Source organism: Fulmarus glacialis, unplaced genomic scaffold, assembly GCF_000690835.1.
Source record: "Fulmarus glacialis isolate BGI_N327 unplaced genomic scaffold, ASM69083v1 scaffold41023, whole genome shotgun sequence".
Taxonomy (NCBI): domain Eukaryota; kingdom Metazoa; phylum Chordata; class Aves; order Procellariiformes; family Procellariidae; genus Fulmarus; species Fulmarus glacialis.
Window position 1 is genome coordinate 1 of NW_009201734.1, and position 23,713 is coordinate 23,713.

General features: G+C 47.1%; 1 protein-coding gene across 1 annotated transcript; it reads left to right on the top strand.

Moving 5' to 3' along the window:
* Nucleotides 1–7: 7 nt before the first annotated feature.
* LOC104070723 (protein kinase domain-containing protein, cytoplasmic-like) lies at nucleotides 8–7,086 on the top strand (the record flags this gene model as incomplete). The annotated part of the gene is made up of 6 exons (XM_009574048.1): nucleotides 8–121; nucleotides 2,246–2,517; nucleotides 3,622–3,701; nucleotides 3,796–3,900; nucleotides 5,393–5,569; nucleotides 6,983–7,086. Coding segments are annotated over 6 exons (852 nt in total), but the record flags the coding sequence as incomplete, so codon positions are not given.
* Between the last annotated feature and the right edge of the window lie 16,627 nt (nucleotides 7,087–23,713).

Genomic DNA, 23,713 nt, shown 5'->3' on the forward strand with positions numbered 1-23,713 from the left:
GCACGGTCAATGCTATGATAATAGCGGAGATCCTGAAATACGGGTCACAGCTATGCTGGAGCTGGGATCCCCCCTGGAGATGATTCAGCTTCTGCAGACCCCCTGGGAGGAGAGATTTAAAGTAAGAAAACAAAGCAAAGGGAGTTTTATCGGTCGCTTTTAGACCGCAAACTGGGTAAATGGGAAGAGCCCGCGGTGACTGCTGGGGCAAACGGGATTGTCATGCTGACTCTCTGTTTGCTCCCGCAAATTGTCCTTAAATGGTTTTGCTTTCACTCCTTTTAAATCACGTTAAAATAGCCCTAGCCTGGCGTCTCGCTGTTATATCCCTTCTCTCTAAAGCGGTGTTAAGAGAGCTACATCTGGGAGGAAATGGCCACAAAATCTTGCTCAGGGCATCGGTGGTGTTTAATACCCAGTGTTACACTATATTGCTAGTTTTCCCTCTATATTGTTCCACTCCACAGAGGGGCTTTCCTAGCGAGGCCCCTCAGCAGGCTGGGTCTGACTCGGGAAAGCCATCTCGCCACGCTATGAGTCTGTTGTTTTCTGCGTATTACCTATTTTAGGCAGCAAGCTGAGCAGCCTGTCTCTCACCATGTGTTTGTATGATGTTTCTGATCTTAGCCCTTTAGGTATTACTGTAGTACAAACACTACTAAATTGCTTTCCTCCTGCTGTAGGTGCTAGAATCACATCCCTGTTAGTGAGATCTGCCTTGTCTCCTAAGCATCCCGCATAGGGACTCTTAAGCTCCCCAGGAACATAAATGACTTACGACATGGCGCTTATTTTGGTTATAGCTTGTATTATAGTTTGCCTCAAGGTCTCAGTTGGGGGTTCACTACTACTTGTTTGGTTCCCAGGAGGAAAGAGAACATCAAGTAGAAGCATGGGTACCTTAATGTCAATAAGAAATGCTTTGGGCAAAATAAAAACACAACAAAAGTCCCAAAAATAAAATCCCTGCCTGCATGTGGTCCTTAATGTTGAAGAGGAGCCTTGCCATCCAAGGCAAGAGGGGGAGCATGGCAACGGTGCTCGCTCGGTTGCGGGACGTGAAGCTGGATTCTTACGATTGCTTCACTAATGAAGCTAAAATAGCGTCAGAGCTTCCAGAGTCATTTCTCTCGGCCTGTGGAGTTCCACTTCTGCTTGCAAACTATTTCATACTGGCTTCTACATAGCTTTCCCAGCACCTCATCTTCTCAAATGTGCCAAAGTGTCCTGTAGAGCTAGAAGCCCATGATGCTGGATTAGCTGGCGGTAAGGTCTGGCACGGTGGCATTACGATTTTTATAATCTTTTGACTGATGAAGACACGAATTCAAAATTTACACTGGTACTGTCTAGTCCTGTTTCCTAATTAGGGCGTCTAAACGGATGGGATTCCCCTCTGATGAGGCACATCAGATACCAGCGATTCTGTGAGCTGTTCCAAATGAACAAACCCTCGTGCCTGCACAGATCGCTATCGGAGGCAGCGAGGGGTGGCGCGGGTCAGCCTGGCACACCTAGTTGACGATAGAGTTTGTCTGATGCCAGGGCTCCTGATACTGGATGAAAACTGCTGCAAAAAGCTACTTGAACAAAGTGCTGGTGCAGTATAAATGCGCTCTTCTAGTTCTAGTTTGTTCAAAAATCATTTACTTTCTGCTTTCTGCTGGATCAGGTATTGTCTGACCTTTCCCTGCTGTCAGAAAGTTGACATAAAAGCAAAAAAGCTGGCAATAAATACATTGCATACTTTGGTTAATTCTTCAGAAGCACGATTGTGTGCCCAAATTCATACTGCTGAGTGATGCAGCAAGGCATGAATCTGGTATTAATGACCATGGAGCCTCAGTCTGTGTGGAGCAGCATGGGGGAAGGGAGGGGAATGTATTAATTCTATGCCAGAGTGGGAAAAAACCCTTCTGATTTCAGCTAGCAAATCAATATAGCTCCTGAAACATGAAGGCTGCTATTGTTTTCCTCACAGCTTTCTCCTCTAGTTCCTCTAACTGCGAATGTCTCTTTTTGTATACGCACGTTTTTAAAAAATGTTGCTAAACTACTTACCACAGTCAAATCCTGTGGCAATGTTGATAATAAATTTTGTAGCATACATATAATTACCTTTTAAGTACTATATGCTTTTTTTTTGCCTTTAATTTCATTGAATGCCCTCCCCTTTGTTCTACTTCCAATTTAATAGCTGTTTTTAATCTGTTTTTCCCATGCATATTCATCTTCTCTTTCTCAGATTTGCCTGAGTCTTGTGAGACTGCTGTTTTACTTGGCACATTCCCCCCTGGGTTCAATAGTCCTATTGGATTTCCAGCCGAGGCAGTTTGTTATGGTGGATGGAAACCTAAAAGTGACAGACATGGATGATGCCAGCACTGAGGAACTGTCATGCAAGGAAGATAATGACTGCACACTCGACTTCCCTACAAAAAGCTTTCCTCTCAAATGCTCTGTGGTTGGGAAATGTGAAGGAATAAATGAAAAGAAGAATCTTTTCAATGCATATCGGTATGTCCAGCGAGGTGGGGGAAAAATCTGGCGTGGTTGAGCTCACACACTGCCATGTAGCCTCTAGCATCTCGCGTTTCTTCCGTGCAGTGACTCCCCCACACCTCTGTCAGAGGGTAGTTAAGGATCGCTTTGAAGCAAGTTTATTTTCCTTATAAGGCAGGAAAATAGTGTAGTTGTTGTCTGGTGAGAATGCAGGCATCTTTCTTCTGCTGCTCCCTTGCCCCAACACCCTCCCTTGCCCCAAAGGTTGCACCTGTGAATTTACTGTTTGCCAAACAAGCCCTGGCATTTGACATCCAAAGGCTATGTTTTGCTGAAAGCAGTGGCAGCATGGGCTACCTGCCAAAGCCCACCAGCTTTGAGCCCCCGTTGTTGGGAATAGGCTGGCTAACTTCCCTTGAACTCCGTGTCTCCCTACGGAGACTATGGGCACCTATGGAAGAGCGATGAAACAGGTGACGGGCAGCGGGCTGAGACTGCTGTAGGCCACCAGCTGAAAGCACGAGGACGTCCGCTCGCCACTGATGCTTGGCAGGTCAGGTACCAGGGGAAGCTGGGTATTTACACAGAAGGACTTAGCAAGGGAGCTTGTATTTGCAGGACACGGTGTTAAAGGGCAAATCACTGCATAGATTATTACAGCCTTGCTGTAACGAACTTGTAAACTCTTGTAGAACAGGAGTTTTCTAGAAGGTTCAGGGAATGAATAGGGGAGTGTCCAGCCTTTCCAGGGGTAATAAGAATGCCAAACCTTTCAGGTCTTGCATGAGTCGTCTTCTACATAGGTCTTTTTTTGGTGGGAAATTGATTGCTTAGTGCACAAGAATGGCCCTGGGGGATGAGGGAAAGCTCCACTGCGTGAGCCTTTGCGAGGTAGATTTCACGCGGTGCTGGGCTGCATGCTGTGCTGCAACAACCAACGTTTCAGCCCAACTAACAGGAACAGTCTGTGAGATGCCCGTGAAGTGCTCAAAGATAACAATAACCAAAGCAGACTTGCTAGTTTCATATGGATAATCAAGTCACAGGAAAATGTAGACAACTTAATCACTAGGGAAATTAAGCCACTGAATTCTAATCAGTCTGTGGGATTTTTTGCAGGTATTTTTTCACTTATCTTTTGCCACACTCTGCACCACCGGCTTTGCGGCCTTTTTTGAGTGATATTCTGAATGCAACAGGTACCAGCTAATATTTATAAAACTATTTATTAGAAGTCTCTGAACAGTATTTCATGGAATTACTCATCTTTGTCATCTCTTTCTTTAAATGTAGGTGATTTACGATATGGAATAAATGAAACCCTGAAAGCTTTTGAAAAGGTTTTACATCTGTACAAGTCTGGGCTCTATCTGCAGAAGAGACCTCTTCATTTAAAAGGTACATGATTTTGAATGCTTTAAATAACATAACTACCGAGGGAGCGAGGAACTTGGTAACTGGTCAAATTCCGATCTCCCATACATTCAAGCAGTATTTAGTCACTAGGAAAAGCACCAAAAGTATCTTTTCTTGAGGAGCCTTTTGTTGTTTCTTCATGGGAGCTATGCAAGATTGCATTGTTTTGCAAAGTAAATGCAGTGCAGGCAATCTGGCCTACATATGGATATGTTTGCACTGCTTCTAGATACTCTTCTCATAATGTGCATCAGTGTGTCGAGTGAATATATTTGGGATAGCGTAAGCAACTAGACCAGAGTAGCAAACTGAGTCTCTCATGTCCCTCTTTGGGGTCATCTTATCCTCTGGACCAATAGGTCAGTTTTCCGGGCTGATATTGGAACTTCCCAATTCACTTGGTGGCTTCTGACTGCTCAGCACATGTTATCATGGGAACGTACAGTGGGGAGGTCACAACACCGAGATGAGTGTGGCAGAGTAGCTTGGTACCCTCTAAATTTCTTTTTTCTGAAGACCATTCTATTGGACCTGTGGATGGATAAATGAGTCTCTGTGAGGTGCATTCCTCTGAAAAGGACCCGCTCGGTGGTAGAGATGAGACTAATCAAAAGGAGGGCTTCAAAAGTCCGGTGGTTACTGTGGCTTACATTTTCCTGAGCGTTCACTTGTGATGGTGGGGTGATGATGGTGGCTTGCGGAAGGAAATCTCTTTATGTGTGAAAGAACTGGAATTTGCACAGTTATGAACAAAGATATCCAGTCATTTGCACTGAGGGACCAGCAGCTTTAACAGGAATTGCCAGTATTTTCCAACACCTACCCATTGGCTTCGCAACTGGCCCAGTAGCAATGTGCCAAACTGATCACCATCCTAAAGGTGTGGGAAGGTGGGGAGAGACTCTTAGCAGTTAGTGAACAATAGCCTGAACATCGCCTGCTCAGGCTTGTCAGGTCTTTTGTATCCCACTGGAGCGGGATCTGGCCTCCCTTTACCCCACCGGGGTCCCTAAATCTCCTGTACCTGTGGGTGGAACCATGATGGGTGGATCAGTGCGTGCCCTGCGTAGCTCGGTGCTGGATCTGTGATGAGCTGGTTCTGCTGTTGGGGCTGAGGTGTAGGAGAGGCTGTTGTGAGGTTGGCTTCTCCGGAGCACTGCTAGGAAGGTGGGTCTGCACAGCAGCCTCCTCCTCTCACCCAACCCTGCGGTCGCTCCCCTGTCCCTTCACCCTTGAGAGCTCTGCCCCCTCTCTCAACTCTGAGAAGTTGCTGTCCTGCAGAACTAAAAGCCAGGATTTGGGTTTCTTTTGACTTTGCATCTCCACCCACTCCATCTAGGCTGGTCAGTTCAATCTGCCACTATCACAGTTCTTTAAGAGTTTCACTGAAGTGTGAAATACTAAGTGTATATTGTAACTAGTCTCTGAAAGTGCACTTGAAGAGTTTCCCTAAATACCATCTTTCTGTTCCCAGACTACATCTCCCTAAAGGGCTTCCGAACGGTGGAAGGAGAAGACTACAAGTGCTGGCCCTCCTACAGCCACCTGGGATGCCTGCTCTCTGTTCACAGCGCCGAGGAAGCCGCCGCAATTTGTAACTCCCAATCGCAGTGTCAAAGTTTTATCGTCACCCAGCAGAGGACATGGACAGGTGAGCTTGGGCAGATGTGACAGGATGCTGCCATGTGGTGCCCCGGCTTCCTCGGTCGCGGTAGGGATGCTGCTGCTGCCCGCCTCCGTAGTGCCTTGCGTCTATGGGCACATATAAAAGCTGCCTTTCTTATTCTCAAGATCAGATGGCTGTTGCGATGAGCATCCAAGGATCCCCTGAGTACTTGTGAGGACACACAAAGGAAATTATATTCTCCTTCTGCAGCTTCTTTCCTCTACAAATTTTGCACAGGACTGCTGTGCAAATATTTTTAAACAGTTATTTATTTCATGCAGAGATGGCTTCACTTTGGTGTTAGGCTAAACAAGTCCTGTGGTATGTATAGTTTGCAAAAAGCTGTGGGGTTTTTAAAGATGAAAGAAGCTATGTAAAAGAAGGTGGTTACTATTGTTATAATTAAAAGAATCATAGCTTACAGGTTGTTATCCCCTTTATCAAAACTAAAGCCCCAAACCAGTGGATTTCCAAAATGTCCCTGTAATTAGCTCTGATTATAGCCTCTTACGGTTAGCATGTTTTCAGAATTATTATAAATTACCTCATTTAGCTGACACTTCAATCATGGGCTAACTTGTTACTTATAAAGTTAAACACTAAATGAGGTAAATGCGTGTTTTCAGCAATGGTACTTAAGAATCGCGTCTTGTCAGCTCACATGACATATAAAAAAAATCCCCAAAACTACCAAAAACGCAGCTCTTCCATGGGTTTGTGTGCAATTGGCATGTGGCAAACTAGTGACATAAGAGTGCTTACACTGATGCAACATAAATCTCTTTGAGCCGGTTTCACACCAGCAGTGGATTGTGTGAGTTGTGCCTAACGCATCACATCTGGCTTCCTCACGGGGCGGCTGTTAGTTGCTGTGTTCGGTGCCTGGCTGGAAGGAACCCCGCTTAAAACAGGGGTGGGGATGCAGAAGAAGCAGCACGTGGGACAGAAGACCCTTTCTGCAGCGCCTGGCTTGGATGCTGATCCCTGCCGTCCCGCACCGTGCCTGCGGTCTGTTAATGTTTCCCGTGCTGACATTTTTCTTCCTCACGTTTTTACAGCGCATCTTTGCAGCCAAAGATGCCGAAAGTGTGTGGCTGAAATGCAGAGTGCCTGACTTTGCCGTTTGGGTTAATGAGAGCTGTGGGAACATGCTAGTCCCTCTTAAGGCAACTCTGTAAAGCAAAGCAAGATGTAAAAGCCTCTGGGGCCTGATTTTGCATTCCTTGCGCACACTTGATGAGCATCTGGAGTTTACTGGGAGCGTAAAACACATCTACGGCAGGGTGGAGTGATCCTCCGTTGAGCAAGCAGTGTGTTTCTGTGTCTCTTGCAATAAATAGCATGGGTCAAGGTGAACCTATCTCGTCTATTAAACTTGCATTTTTATTTCCTTTCCAGGACGCCCACTCGCCTCATTTCAGAGTGGCCCGACTGATTTAATACCGGATGCTAATGCTGTAGTCTATATTAAACGATCGGCTTCCTCAGGGGAAAGACTTTAAAGACAATGAGATCACATAATGTCATCCTGGGAGGAACAAACCACTGGGAAGAATTTCATCTGCTGAAAAGAATGACATATTTTATTTTGCTTTGGGGTGGGATCTCCTTGTCAGCTCAGATAGAGTCAAATGCTGCTGTCTCCTTGATCAAAGCTCAGATTTCTCATTGCAGCCCTGCTAGCTTCTTTATCTGTCCCCACACTGCTGTTCCGCATAAACGCTCCCAGTTTTAGTCAAATGTCACTAGACTGTGCAATATCTAGCCTTGCTGCTTCAGTAACCAGCTTGTCAGCCAAGAAATAGAAATAGCTGCAAGGGATCCGGCTTGGGTAGGCTTAGTTAGTTCAGTCACCTCCGAAAACCTATGGATAATGCACCTTGGAGAAGGCAACAGCTCCTTCTGCAGCTGCCGACCAGGATTTCATACCACTGCAAATGTAAAGGACTGGATTTCAGCGACGGATCGAGGTTGCAGGGTTGGGATCCATAACCAGAGTTGATGATGGGGGTGGTCTTCTAGAGAGGGTCCTGATTCAGTTCCTTCCAGGGCAGGGGAGGGAGGTGGTGTATAGGTCAACTCTGGAACCAAATGTCTGGATGTTTGGATGCAGGATTTGGGTTTGACCCTATGTGATTTGTAATGCCAGCTCCCATGTATCAACCTTGAAGGTTTTTCTCTGTTACTTTCCGTGAAAGAGCGAGACATACAAATTATTTATGTATAAGGCGTTACTCTCTGTGATAAAGAATGACTATGTTTATTCTAAGCATGCTGTGAAAAGTTTTTCTCTTTAATTGTCTAAGTATTTACTGCAACCAAATGAACAAATGCAAGTGTTTCCCATCTTCAGCTCACTTAGCATCATCACCCATTCCTGAGGACAACCTGTGAGTGTGCTCAGCAGTGTACGAATGCGCCCAAGCCCCTTGGACACTTAGATCTTGGAGGATGCTTTGTGGCTCACAGGCATAGAAGAAAGAGTCTGGTCTCAAGAACCTCCTGCAACTGCCCTTTGCTAAAAATGTAGATGTGACCTTTGAAAAATAGGTGGGGGGTTAGTATAATTTCAGGCTGTGAAAGATGGCAACATGATGTGCCACTCCCGGGAGTGCCTGGAGGCAGTGACCATACGGTACCTCTTCTGTAGCACGGTCGGGGAAAGCCCAAGTCACCGCTGACCTGACGCCCCGCAAGGGAAGGTCCCTGGCCTTGTGCAGGAGAGCCACGCTGCAGCCTCTGTGCGATGCCGCATTGAGTTTTCCACTTAGCCCATGCTGCTGGGTGGAAACAACAGCTCTCGGGACATTGCCATTGACTCCTTGGAGCCTCCCGCAGTGTGGCTATTTCCGTGCGGGCCCCTGTAGCAGCTGGGGTACCCCCGACTAAACATGCCCGAGCTCTTGCCTGGGGTTGTGCTGTGTTTTTCATGATTTGGTCCTGTGTTTCCCAGTGCAGGATCTCACCTTTCAGCTCATTAGTACTCTATTAATCCGCAGCAATGCCATTGCATGAGGGCTTTCTCATGCGCTGTAACCCCTGCTGCTTACACTGAGGCTCGGGGACTCTGATAGTGATATCAATTAATGAGAATTCCTAGTTAGCACAACAAGAAGGCTCTTCTTAGTGATGGCCACATTGCTGCAGGCTTTGTGAAGGCAAGGCTTTTTAAATGAACAGCCACAGACTACTCTCTCCATTACAGTGGGTCCTGTGGAAGTTGAAGGAAAGGTCCTGCCAGGGGTCCGCTATTGATTTACATCGACCCCACTGAGCAGGGCTTCAGGCATCTGCTGTGTGGTGCTTTACATTAGCAAGAGGTAATGAGAGTTTATTCCATATCTCTCAGCCTCCCGAGATACAAATCAGAAGTACATTCCCCAAAGCAAGGGCAAGGGCCAGCCCCGGGTCATTTCAGAGAGGAAGAAACAGAGAGAGAATGCAAAAGTTGAAGTGATTCCAGTTTGAGTTAGAAAGATCTTCCCATCCGAAAAATCTCTCCTGGTAAAAAAACATTTGTGTATTTTAGTCATGCGATGCTCCTTTCCCATTGCAGATTTTTCCGTGAAGCTTTCATTGTATGATTGCCTTCCAGGCTGTCAGGTCCAGCCCCTCGGCAGATGGTGCAGGGTATGGCAGTGTCGCTTGGATAAATGTAGGGTCCAGCATCAAACCTGCAGTTAGAGCCTGGGACCAGAGACCATATTATCCTGCCTTGAAAGTTTTGAGCACACGGTGCTTAACAAATAATAATAATTTAAAAATCAATAAAAAGGCTTCAAAGAATCCCAATGCTCAATATGCTGTTGCCACAGCAAATGGCTTTTGTAGGACGTTTAGTCCACCCCCTGCAAATGAGAAGGTGCATTCTTAGAGCCTGGATCCCCGGGAGCACATTCATCATGCTAGCACAGACAAATAGCTAGGGCACAGGCATACATTCATGTCCAATTCTGTTCATGTGCTAGAGTCTTAGAAGATGCCCCAAATATGCTGGTAAAAGTGTATGCACCGATTCTCCTCATACCTCTGTGCAGCTCCCCACAGGACCTAATACCTGGTGGGCATGCCAGCTTCAGTCTGATTTGGGGTGACATCCCACTGCAGTCCAATTGTGCCCAGCGAATGCTGGGTGAGGCACAGGGAGGGAAAATGTTTTACCACCCCGCTGCATCTAGAGCTATAGCTTGACATGCCCTTGAGGAAACACAGTCACTGGAAAAAGCAGTTCCCACCCTGCTTTTTCCCAGCTTCTTGCTGTTATCTTCTGCTAAGAAACCTTTTCCAATGGCCGTGCCACTGTAAAAGCACGTAGAATTAATTCTCTGCTAGCCTGCAGTAGGCAGGTTGTGACGCCTAAGTTTCAGGCAGCTCGCGAGCAGCTCAGGTGCAGCTTCTGCCCACGTCTGTGTGGAGCACCCAGGCTGCTCACAGCCCGAAGGGGAGGCTGCGGGAGCAAGCATCTTCTCTACAGCTTTTGGGCCCATGTGGCTGTTTTGTAGTGCACTGTCTTTATGTCCCATCTCACTCAGTCAGTCTCTGTTCATTCTGTCCTTTTATCAAATTATAACTGCGTCAAGCAGCTTCAGACTTTAAATGCCAAAGAAAATTTCAGTGCACACCTAAAAACTGCATTTCAGTAACTACGGTACATGCAAAACTCAGATATAAACATTTCTTGCCCTTAAAACTACCAGTTGCTGGAGTCAATTTGTCTCTGCTATCGCTGATCAGTATTTCAGCCACCATTGTGGAATATGTAACAGAGGAAAGTGCTTGGAAGGGAACAGCAGGGGATCGATTGCAATGGAAACCATGTGTGCTGGAGGAATAATATTTACCTAAATGTGTCTATCACATCTTCCCAAAGAATGCTGCCATTAGGAGAGAATGGATATGAAAATGTTGCCTCCATAGATAAAAGTTAGGAATATCATTTTTTAAAACACAAACTTTAGTATTCTTAATTAATTCCATATTGTAATAACAGAGATAAAGCCACATCCATAAAGGATAATACCATGTACTCCAAAGATATAAACCACAGTTTAATAAATAGCAACAGATGCCTCATGACTCATGCTCAGTATGTTTGCGCAGGCGTTTACATGACTGGTGACTTCATGACGGATTGAGGAGTGGAGCGAGGGGACAGAGCCCGGTAAAGAAAAAGCAACTGCTGGTGCATCAGACAAGGTTCAAATAACAATGAAAGTCATACCTGTATTCTTACATGACATATTTTGCAAACTTCGGTGATGCTCTAAGCAGCATGCAAACAGATGAACCTTTAAGTTGGTTTGGAACATTTGATAAAAACAGGAATTTATCACAGGCAGCTGTAGGCCCAAATTGCACATCTGGGTTAACGTTAATTTCTGTAAGGTCTCCTATAAATTCATGGACCAAGCACTGATGTACGTGGCTAGAAGTCAGAGCACTTTGGTCCTACTAGGTTGAAAGAGCTGGTTTGGGATCCAGTTTGAGGAATTAGTGATGTGTAACTCCAGCATCCAGAATAGCCCATCACAATGGCTTGGTGGAAGTTCAGAGTGAATCTTCCCCCATAACTATAGCACTTGCAGCAATATTTCCATTGGTTCCATTGTCTCAGCGTACCAAAGTGCCACCAACAGCAGTATGGAGACGGTGGTCATGAAGGAAAATTCACAGAAGGTAATTTTATATGAGAGGCAACCATGAGCCCCTCTGCCTCCTCTGTAGCATGTGCTTAGTCCGGGATGGTGGATTTGCCCTGAGTGGTAGTTCTTGGCTAATGGGAAAACATACCAGATTACATCAAACAGGTCTGGGTGCAGCAAGGAGGGGTGATAGCCGGGGGGAACGGCTGCCAAACTCCTCTGCTTGAAATTCAGCTCCTGGCTCTGAGCTCCAGGCAACGGCTTGTGCTTTGGAGCCTTTGGACCCTCAGCTCTCCCGGCTGGCCAACCCAGATGACAAAAGTGCTGGGTTTATTGGTAGGGGAGATTTCTCAACACAGCTTTGGAGGAGATCGAGATGCTGATGGCTTTTTAAGAAATATATGCTTGCCCTTTCTGGGCACCAAGTTATGTCCCTGCACTGCACCCACTCCCACAACCCTATCCTCGCCCACTCCCAACTACCATAACCACTACTCTCCTGCACCCCCAAATCTATACCTGACAGCTGCACGCTCAGGTCTTGCCCTCCTGTCATTTACTCACCCCCTACTCCCCTTGTGCCATCCCAGCCCACCTACTCCTTATCCCCCTGCAGACCCCCCCCCAAAACATTCACGCAAGCCCCGCAGCCCCTAACCCTCGCAGCCAACACACCGGTGGTGGTTCGGCTGGGGAGCCCCTATTTCTATACTGTCAGAGGAGAAGTAGTCCTGCCTGTAGCAGGAGGCCACATCTGAAAGGTGTAACCGCAAGACCAGCCTGCCTTTGATTTGTAACCCCTCTTTTCATTTACCATTGATGAATTCTAAATTAGCAAGTGCTGAATACAATGTAGTAATAGCCTCCTGCAAACAGCCAGGGTTAAAGCTGTCCATTAAAACCACAGTGCCTTAACTACATCGTATTATTCACATGGTGCCTCACACCTTCCAAATCCAAGTCTAGACAAGGCTTAAGAAAATGCAAATTCTTACATTATGTTACATTTATCAGTATTTATCCTCAAACCCCATCAAAATCAATGGGAGTATCTCGCGGACTTTTTGGCTGAAATCTGTTGTCCTACTTACAGTACTGGAAATGTAAGATCCAGCCTCAAAATGAAGTAAAAAATCAGCCACCCCCAAAGCTACAAAATAAACACCCAAATTTCCAAATTTTTGTATCTGTAAGTTATATCTCCCACATAAAGTCTTTAGCAAGTGAATTGTTTTTCTCTGCTGGGAAAAACCCTGCTGCGAATTCCCTCACTGCTTCAGATGACAGATCAGAGAGTTCAGGCTTAGATTAAAAGCTTGATAATGAAACCTGAGGACACAAGTTAATCATCACATTGGGTAGCCAGGGAGGCGGTTTATGAATGTCTTGGGGACACTTGGGTGCAAAGGAAATTCTCTCAGACCTCAGATGGAAAATGCCAAGAAACATTTCAGCATTGCTGCTGTGTCTCGTCCAGTACTCTTCCTCATTCATTTGGAGAGAGAGCCGTGAACTCCCACTCCTAATTAATCACGCCCTTATTTGTTTCTTCTGATTCTTTAAATACACAAGAAACAATTCACTATCCCTCCCGTGAAGTTAATGCCATGGTTTGTATTTTTCAGGGCTTGACTATTTCACTTCATCTAGCAAAACTATTGTTACATGACTATGATCATTAACACTACCTCTGAAACAAAGCAGCTGCACCAGCCTGAATTCACTCGTACTCTAGAGCAGTGTCAAACCCCAAAGTTTTACTGGCACAGCTAAAGGCCAGTTCAAGACATACTCTGGAAATTGCCTAATCATTGCAATTGGCTTGCTTGTTTGCTTGCTATATGGTAACAACAATTAAAGCATCTACCGAGACCCTTATAAGTCATCAAAATATTCTTTGCTCAACCCAGGGAATCTTAGGTAGAAGCCGCTTCCAGCATAGAATAACTAACTTTTCCTTTAAGAAAAAAAAGTAGTAGTGTGTAAGGACTGCATTTCATTAAATAGTTTTTACTTTATTTTAACCAAGTGAAAGAAATCACTGATGTGTTATTTTAACAGTGCTTCCTTCATCTTACTAAGATAACACGGGAGCATAAGGATTAGGTTCTCATCCTCACCTTCTCTGTTTTCTTGCTGATAGCGGCTGTCATTCAGCACTAATGGAAAAGCCCACGTGCACATGCCGGGTGCCAGGGATAGGGAGAACGGTCTGCAAAGCCTCACTGCGAAGGACCCTGCAGAATGTCACCAAGGCTGTCAAGGGAGCTGCCAACCTGTAGGCAGGGGAGATGGAGGCATCATCCCCCTTGTCACAGCCCCTCGCAGCATCACCCTGACGCTGCCCCACCAGGAGATAAGGCAGTGGCTGGGGCAGTGGCCAGTGGCTGGTGGTCGGTGGCCAGTGCAGAGCTGCGCAGCAGGCTGGCAGCGGTCGAGCACTGCCAGACTGTGTCTGCCCGTGGGAGGAGGTTGGAGGCACTGCACGGAGGGAGCTGCCCACCCGTCGCAGTCTCTGGCAGTGTGCGCGGAGGCAGAGCTCCAGCACCCACAGACCCAGGCTGGGACCAGCTCCTCACATTTTGACATCTTTCAGCCCATGGTCTGAAGCATCGCCGTCCTAGGGCTGGATCTGGTGGTGGTTTGCTAAGAAGTGCGATGGCCAACGTGCGCTGTAGCTTCTGTTTTGAATACAGATATCACGGATTCTTTGTTTGGAGCCATTGTTTAGCAAAGCAGCTTCAGTCCTGCCAGTCTGTAGTGAGCTATCTTGGGAAAGGGGAATTGTTCCCATGCCAGGAACCAAATCAAAGTTGTACCTTCATCCTTAGAAGTGCAGTTTTACCTTGCCTGACCCTCCTATCCTCCGGAGGACCCTGAACTTGAGAGGATGGGCTTTGCACGTTCATGCATAGGAAAAGAATGGGGAGAACAAACAAAACACCCCACCCTCTTCCACTTATGTAAGATCAGAAAGAGAATGTAGGCTAAGCCTGGAGGACTGGATTTATGGATTCAGAAGTACCTAGTTATTAAAATGTTATGAAAGTTTTCCTCTCCTTTAAATTCATAAATATGCAGATGAAAGGAGCCATGTGACCTGGCCACTAGCCATGCTGCTGCAGGCTCAGCTTAATTATCAGCTGCCAGCTCCGCTGCTTTTTAAGTGGTGAACATGATTAAAGATGCACAGACAATTGAAGAAAGTTAGATCGGTTCTTACAAGGCCTGCTTCTATTTTATAACCACATGGCAGCTTGGCCTTGAGACTGAATCTGCCCTTACAAGCCGAGGGAGAAGAGTTCTGCTGATCAAACGGTTTCTTTTCAACCACAAGCTCCACGTGCTCTTGAATTCATCGTTTTCACAGCAAGCTGTTTGCCCAGGCAAACTGCTTTCCTTCCCCACTCTGAGAAAAAGAAGGTCTGAAGCAGGGGGGAGGAGGCAGGTAGGACCACGCCAGCTGAGAGGGGGGTCAAGACACTTCAGAAGCGTGGCCCGAATATTCTCCCAACCAGAGAGGTGCTAACTTGTCTCAGTCACGTTGTGAAAACAGGATTTCTGGGGCTTCTCCTTTCCCTTGGGACAGGAAATATCATCAAGAAACCCAGATGGTCTCGTGCATTTGGGGAAGAGATGCAGTCCTGCGGGCAGGACAAAGAACTGGGACTCGTCTTCCAGAGCTGCCGGGTTTTGAGCTGAGTGTCATTGCCTTTGCAGTGACAGCAAGACCAAACAGCCTGGCAGCATCTATCTTTTTGTCATCTGTATTTGCCGGGGGACGGAGCCTGGCTCTGCGAAGTGACAGACCCGTCAAATCTCACACGCTGGGTGTGAATCTCGCACCGTGGGTTTTTGCCTCAATGTTTCCCGCAGCTACGGCGGGGTCTTGTGCCTTCCTCAGGGGGCTCAGCATGGTGGATGTGACTACTTGGCTCTGCCTGGGAGCCAGTGTCAAGCTGCACCGTGTCCGGGGGCTTGAAAAGTGGCAGGCTTCTGACTAATTTGTTTTACTCTTGTTTCATGGCTTTCTAGAAAGACATGTCTTTTCAAAAGACAAAGATTTGGCCAGATTTTAGCTCCACTATGGAGTGTGGCACCACTGCCCATATGGTCCTGGGAGCGAGTTGATGTCTGCGCAGCCACCCCAGCCTGTCCCCAGCCCGCCTGGAGTCACTGCATGCCTGCACATCCCTTGGAGGAGCACAGCAGCCCCGCGTCGCCTCGACCTGCCGGGTCTGTGCATGGCAGATCGCTGCCCGTGCATTAGTCACCTCCGGAGGAGTCTGTTTCTTAAGCTGGCCAGGTAGTAATTTGCACTGGAAGGGTGCATCTTGCTGCAACGTAGTCAAGAAACCCTATTTCATGCATGTTCTCCTGTTGCTTCAGCAGAGCCCCAGTTTTGGCTGGGATTTCACGATGCCTTGGATGTGTGTTGACTACTTTTGCACCCAGACAGCAAGTTCCCTGCTCCAAAGCACCAAGTGCTCCCATGAGCCTGCTTGCAAGGGGCATTTGCTGGGGTGCCACCATGCCCTGCCCCAGGGAGCTGCCGCCTCCGCTACGGAGCTGCAGTTCTCCATGGCTGCGCAACCACGTCCCCATGCTGCAGCAGTGCCAACCCACCTCTGCCACGGGGGTGAGGTCCCATCCAGCGTTTCATGGGCAGCTACAGCAGAGGCAGCCGTCTTGGCTCTCTTTGTAATCAACAGAGAGAAACAGGCCCTTTCTGGGGCAATGCATTTGACCTCTGTTAGATATCTACTCCTGCATGGGATGAATTACATCCTCAGAGCACCTCTTGATTATAGAAGCAGCCCATGGTGACCAGTTCAGACACAGACATATGAAATGAATCCTGCTCAAGGAGGCTGGTGCCAATACTCGGCCATGTAAGCTAAGAGATATGGCTGGTGCACTCCCTGTGCTGCTGGAAATGTGATTCTATCCTTCTGCTGAGCCGAGGTCTTCATGTCAGAGGCTGGGGAGAGGGGAGCCGGGCTGTCTCCTTGCCCCCCTGATTTACGAGCTAGATACTCACAGAGTCACTTCATCCTTTGAAAAGGAGCAGTGCACCAATGAGTGTAGCTCTATCTTCCCAAGATTAGGGCCTCCTCCAGTTTCCTGCACCGCCTTCCAATGGATAAATCAATGGGAGACAAAGCTGGAAGATGAACCTGATTATTATGTCTCATACCTGGGCAGCCCCCACGGCCCCCTGCCCTACTGCACTGGCTTTGGGTTTTTAGCCTTCTTATGTCATATTATATTTGTCAAGACATAAACCAGTTAAAGAAATGCATCTCCTCTGTGCCAAAGTTATGCCTTAGGAAGCCCCACATAATTTTGTGTTCCCCTCAAATGTTTTCTGTTTCACTGGTGAGACTGCAGCACTGCTGTTGTTCCCGGACAACCAAGGATCCTTAAAGACCCGGTTTATGATTACAGGTTTGTTAAGGTGGAGATTTGCATTTTCCCTATTATGCTCACCCTGCGCTGCTTCCCACATCACATTTAAGAACAAAGTAGTGTTGGGCACTAACTGCTCATTAAAAGCTATTTCAAATCATAATCTCTTTTGCTGTTGGACAAAATAAACATGTCTCATCCTAGAGATTATTCTATTGGAAAAGATAAGTGAAATGGGCCAGTTATCAGTGCTAATTATCCTATAAAGGCCATTCCATACTGATTCAATATATACAGTCAGGCCACGGAAGTCTGTTTTTTTCTAAAGCATTAATAATGCGTAAGCATGCTGCTCTTTCTAGTCTCAGCCAGATGCCTCTGTATTACGAGCCTGCTCTCACTAATATATTCTCTGGTAGAGGAAAAGAGGATTAATCACATGCAGGGAACAGCAGGAAAATATATATTTTAATAATTTTCTGTTTTCTGTTCTTGGCATTTGTTTGCATTTAAACACGAGGACGGGGTGGGAAGGGGCTGCCCGTCAGCCTGCCGGCCCCTCTCTCTGCTCCGCCCGGGCTGCCCCCGGGGTGCGGGACAGCCGGTGTCCGGGCTTCTGAGAGCCGCTTCCCCGCACCCGGCTCCCCTGAAGTCAAATGTTATCTGTAGATTTGCATCTCAGCCCGGCTATCAACTCACTCTTTATCCACACTCCAGCCATAGAATAGCTTTCCTTTTGGGCTAGTCAGCCCAAAGTTAAACGGATTGGTTACGTGGCTGGGAAAAATAATAGATGTGATTACATTTACAAGCGCAGTTCTTTTAAAAACCTCCATGTTTATCAGTAGGAAAGAACGCAAATATTTAAATCGGAGAGTGAGAACGAACAGGAGCGTCTGACTCTGGCTCTGCCAAGCCAAAGCAGTGTCTCACCACTGCCAAAAGGGTCCCACGATCTCCTTCCCTGCCCCTGCCTCCGTGCTTCTGCCAGGTACCTTGAGCTCCTGCTACCTGGAAAACCAATTTCACTCACTAAAATGGCAGAAAACTTTCCGAGCAAAGAAATGAAAATAAGTATGTGAGGGTAGCGAGAAAAAGCTGGCTGGATAAGTGCCAGAGGAGGGGGGAGGTTGCTGAGGAGTTAGCATATATTAGCAAAGAAAGGCTGGAGCAGAGGCAGGAGGACATGGAAAGGACAGGAGGAAGGGCAGAGCTGCGGCAGGGGTGGCTCAGGGCACCATGGTACAGCACCATTGCCTGCATGGTTTCATGCTCTACTTAAGCAAATGCAAATCCGTGTTTCTGGAAAAGCTTTCCCACCACTTCCCTTGCACCGTCACCTACAATGGGGCTGCTCCACAGCCAGCCAGATCAACAGGCATTAGAGAGCCAGAAACCAACCTGAAAAATACATTAGTTTTAAGTCAGGGGAGCTCCCTGATGTGGAGCATGTGGTTGCATGAGTGTGGTCAGGAGGCCAAGGAGGCAGTGAGAACATGGCTGAGAACCAGGGAGCTCCACAAAACCCGCTTTTCCATCAATCACCAGTGCAGACTGAGGCTGACTCACGTTAATTAAGAAACTGCACTCTGGCCCTCTTCCCCAGTGGCTGGGGCCTTCCACCCTGAGGTTCCTGTGCTTACAGCTGCTTCTGAACTGTATTTAATTTAACACAGAATCACAGAATCACAGAATCACAGAATGGCTAGGGTTGGAAGGGACTTCTGGAGGTCATTTTGTCCAACCCCCCTGCTCAAGCAGGGCCACCTACAGCCAGTTGCACAGGACTGTGTCTAGATGTTTTTTTAATATCTCCAAGGAGGGAGGCTCCACAACCTCCCTGGGAAACCTATTCACAAACATAATGTGAACAACACACGTGCACATGCAAGCTCTCTTCTGCAAGGTATTTTAGGGAAGACCTCAAAATTTAACTTGTGGGATACTCCATTTCATCACGATGCATGGACTCTGGTGCCTAGTTGTTCCTTTACACGGTGGAGCAACAGAGCCTGCTCTGCCACATCACTTTGAAATGTCCTTGGTAAGTGCTGGTACAGTCACCCTCTCCCTGAATGAAGAAGATACCTCCTCCATGCCCTGAGGGACACTCCCATCTCCCTGACCCTGCAATGAGCCAGTGCAGGAGCTTACCTGGCAGAAAGCAATTATCTTTTTTTTTGCCAGGTCAGTTTTCTGCTAGTTTAGTTTCCTGAGCTGACTTACCCCATGATCAGATAAGCACAGTGCCAGCAACCAGGCATGCGGGAGGCACTGGGAAAACACACCAGATGAAACACCTGGTTAGGGATGCTTAGCTATTGTGTAACCACAGCTTGCGCTAATCGGGTGACTACTCATAAAGATCTCAGCCTCAGAAAACCCAAAATCACTAGATATAATACTGCGCAAAGGGATTCTGCAGACCCATTAGCTTGTATTTTGGAAGCCCAGTGAGGAAGGCCAGGATGATGGAAGTGCTAAATATTTTGCATGACCTCAGCTGTAAGGGTTGCATGCATCTTTTCTGTTATCACTCCTAGCCTGCTTACTGATGGCAACAGTCTGCTCTCCCACAACAGCAGCGAAGGCAGAGATGCTCTTCCTCAGCTTCCCCAGCTGTGCAGGGGCTCTGCCAGGCTGAGGTGATGGCTGTTGGGGAAGGAGCACTGTCCTCGGTGTGGCCTTGGAGGAGATCCCATGTGCTCTTGGATGTTTCATGCACCGGCTATTGCATTGCTATAAGCGAAAGCTTTCTTCTGAGCAAGAGCTATGTTCTCCACAAGTCCTCATGCTTGGTGGAAAGAGCCAGGCGTCCAATTTCCCCAGTCACAGGCCTTCTTTGGACTTTTTCCTCTCCTTGGTCACCTCAGCTGGTAGCAGCAGGTGGGCAGCTTTGTCACCGTGAGGCTCCTTCTGAAAACTGGTCCCAGGGCTGAGGGTGGCTAAAGCTCCCCAGAGAACCGGTGTGTTCAAAGTCACTTACAATGGATTTCATTGCCTTGCAAAACATTTACGATTTGGGTCTGTGTGACACACAGTAAATTTTAAAGGGATAAATGCATGACAGGTATAAATCATTTTGATCACCCAGCCTTTTACCAGAGATGAATTCTCCCCCTCATCTGAGTCTGAGTCAGTAGAAGAGAATCCACAGCCATGACTCAAGCCCACAGCTAAAAATTGTGAAGGAAATATTGAGCAGTTTAAACAGGCAGAACTCCAGGTCCTTCTAGTATTTTCTGAAAAACAAAAGAAAAAAAAAGGAGGACTAGATCACCGGGTGGTGCCACGACAGCTGTGGACTAATGCTGCTGCACCAGCTAAGGTCTGGCTGGTAAGCGAACAGCACCTCAAAAAGGCTGTAAAATTGAAAATAGTGCTCCATGCAAGTGAGAGAAATGGGTGTTGGCGATGCATACACTGCAAAAAGGCACCGGGGATTAGGAAGAACTTGCCTTGTGTGCCTCAGCAAACAAACTGTTCCTATTTTATAGCCCGCCTTGCAGTAATGGCACCAGGCTTCCTTTCAGTGGCGATGAAAAGTTTTAACGTCTCCTTCATGTTAACAAAGGACACCTTTTAGGACACCTTCCAAGAAGACTTGCTGGAATTTCCAAGCTCTCCTTCTGGCACCGCTGGCAGAGGTGATCACCCCAAGCTGCATCGCTGTGGGCTCCCCTCCTTGCTTGGCTGGCTCAGCCCCATCTCGGTGGAGCTGGATGGAGCTACGCTGGCTCCGTGCTCTGCTGTTGTCTACACAAGGAAAATAGCGCCTGCTATGAACTGATTTTAAGCTGATTTAATTAAACTGATACCAATCTCGCTAATGTAAACACAAAACAAGAAAAAAATGTATCCCTGCTTTAAACCCTACGTAACGTTGCAAATGGATGGTAAACAGAAGATTGAAAGGAGGGTTAGCTGGCTTGTGCATGTTTAACTTGGAAGGCTGCATTAAGTGTTTGATTTACAGGTAGGCAAAGTAAAGTGCTGCCTAGCATTCACAGAAGGTAGGACAGCAAGAAGACAAATTTGCAACAGTGAAACTGTTCTTATTATTTCTGTTAAAACTGGCAAAAATTAAATTCTCAGTGGATTTCAGTGTGAAATTAGAAAGTTACCTGGAAAAAGTAGGAGAAGAAAAGACGATGGTGCCTGTGCTGATTTAACTGGATTTATCCTCAACCTGCGAAGCACAAGTAGGGTGGCACAGGAGGACGCCTGCGGAGGAAGAGCTGCTGCGGAGCTGGAGCTGGGGCTGGGAGGAGGCAGGAGATGCAGGGACAGGGACAGGGCAGCACTGGCGATGCTTTGGGGAGAGTCTGGGCTCAGGGGGTGGTGTATTGCTGGCTGGAAGGATGTGGTGGGAATTGCTGTCACAGATCCACCCTGGGGCTGGTCAGACTCTCGGAAATGCTTTGGTCTTGGCCTCAGGTCTGGGCTAGGTGAATATTTCAGGTATGTGAGGTCCCTCTCTGCAGCTTCCCTGAAACCATGGAGACTCCAGTAAAAAGTGCGTATGCAGAAATGGAAAGACTTTCTGCTGCACTGTCTGGGATGAGGTATAGTGGGAAGCAACCACATCTTGTTCCTCAAAGATCATCTGCTGTGCTCTCCAGACAGGCTCTTCATGCCAAATGCACCATATGGAAGTTTGATTCATCGATCAGATGTGCTGGGGAACGGGAGATGCTGCAGGACAGGCTTCCCTGTGAGTGCTGGGAAGGACAGATTACGTGGGCTGTGCCACTGGTGTGGAAGTCGGAGGAGCATGCAGGATGCGTTGAATCTGTTTGGTCAACAGATTTCCTTGCCGTTCATCAAAGTGAAGCAACTCATAGCGCTCATTACTTCTTCAGGTACCGAAGGTATGCTGACGTTGGGTTTGCCGGCTCCTGCATGCTGTGTCTCTGGTGCAGCTCCGGAGGAGGAAGGGCATGCTCCAGGGGGGCTGCACTGCAGGCTCCCAGCGCTCAACAGCTCCTTCCTTCTGCTGCTGAGGACCATGCTGGCATGGTCCATTGCCTGGCCATGTCATTGAGGCCTGAGGTGGAACTACAATGTGTCTCTCTCACCAAGATAAGCCTCATCTGATTCAGTGTACAAAGTGGTGCTTCCTATCCTTATTTTCAAGTCGGATTTGGCAAACACAGCTGTCACGTTGCTATCAGCTCATGACATACCCATATGAAAATCCAGAATCAGAAATGAGTTGCTGCATAGTCCAACCAAGGAGAAAAGGGAGGAGTTTGGGGCACTTTCTTTAACCACTATAGTGAGTGAAATACTAGGAACTGAAAATTTACTAGTTCAGATGATCCTAACTTGTCTAGCCAGGCAGAAAAACTGAGGCAGCCACCTACCATCACCCACCGAGTTTGTAGCAGAGCTAGATATAAAACACTATATGCCTGAAGGTATTTTTGCTGGTGTTTTCCAGGCTGACTATGAAAAGGGTTTATTAATTTCAGCACAGAGCGGTACTAGCGGTGGCTGCTCAGCTCCTGACCCAGAGCTGCCTTGTATCCGCACAGCTTGGGTATATCCCCTGTGGCACGGAGAAAACACATCCATCTACAAAAGATTGGACAGATACAACAGATTTCTGGTCTTGCACCTTATCTGTTAATTTAGGCTTTATCCCCATTGCAGGTGGGGTATTCAGAAGACCCTGATATTGTTGGTAAACTAACACTTGAACATGTATTATCGTAACTGGTTATGATAGAGAAGAATCATACCTTATCCTGCAATAAAATATGAAGACGGCATACACACACGACATAAGCAGAAGTCATATGCTTACTTAAAGTCTAAGCAGTAGCACATCAGAGGAGTCATACAATTAAATGATTTCACTCTTTCTACCTTCCATTTAGCAATCAATGAAAGTTCTCCCTCCAGGGAAAAGCTAGATGAGGGGGGAGCGCTCAGCCCATTGTTTTGCCTGGAGTGCCAAAAAGAAATACATCATGATTTATATGTTAATGAGCAATTCTCGTTAGGCAATGCATTCTGCAAGGTGTTGCAATGGGGGACTGAGAGGTTGATCCGTCAGAGGAAATTAATTCATCATCAAAGTGAGACAGGGAGCTCCCTGGTGAGAGCTGTAAATAGGGCATTGGGAGAGTGACAGAGTGCTGGGTGGCATGTCCCCCGTTAGCGCTCCCATTGACAGTCCCGCCACCGCCTGCTCTCAGGCTCCAGCTCATGCACATTATTTATAGAGCATTTCACATTCCTGGTCGGTATCCAGTCGATGTTGGTTTCAATTAGAATAAATGCTTATTGATTGAGAGGAGATGGGCTAGCTGATTAGCTCCTTAGGAAGCGGAGCACGCTTGGCAGAGGGTAGGTTGGGCTCCTCGCAGAGGCAGGAGTGCACAGGGCTCTGAAAATCTGTCATGGAGAAGTCTTCTAGATTAAATCAATTCATTGAAGAGTCCATCTAATAAAGATAAATGGCTAACTTCATTAGGGAATTAATGACAGGCCTGATAAAAACCCCAGTGGGAGTCCTCTTGACTTCGGCAAGCTTCGGATCCAGCCCAATATTTGCCTTCAAGCAGTGGTTCCCAACCTTTGTTTAGGCTACTGAAAGATACGTGCGTATAACCAGGCAGTAATCAGAGCAGATGATACACTATGTCTGTACTTGAGCTGTAGATGGAAACTAAGCATCTTTGAACTAGAATAGAAATGCCTACGAAAAAAGACAAGCATCCTTATTTACCTTAATGAGGAAAATTTTTTTAGATACTACAGAGAAAAGTCTTAGCTGCACAAATGCTCCAGGAGCATGAAATCACAGCACATTTTCCCTTCCCCAGTCCTGCCTGCGTTATCACGAACACGGCAAGATCTAGACACCGTGATTGACTTTGCTGCATGTTTGGGCATCTGAAACATTTAACTCGCTAATAGTCTCATGCTATGTATGACACACACCGCTGATCTGATTACACACACTTCTCTTACTCGGAATAATAGTGGTGGGTTGCCTGCATTTATTCAAATCATTTACACATGATTAAGCACCGGCGTGCTATCACGGTCCTGGGACGTGGGACGTCCG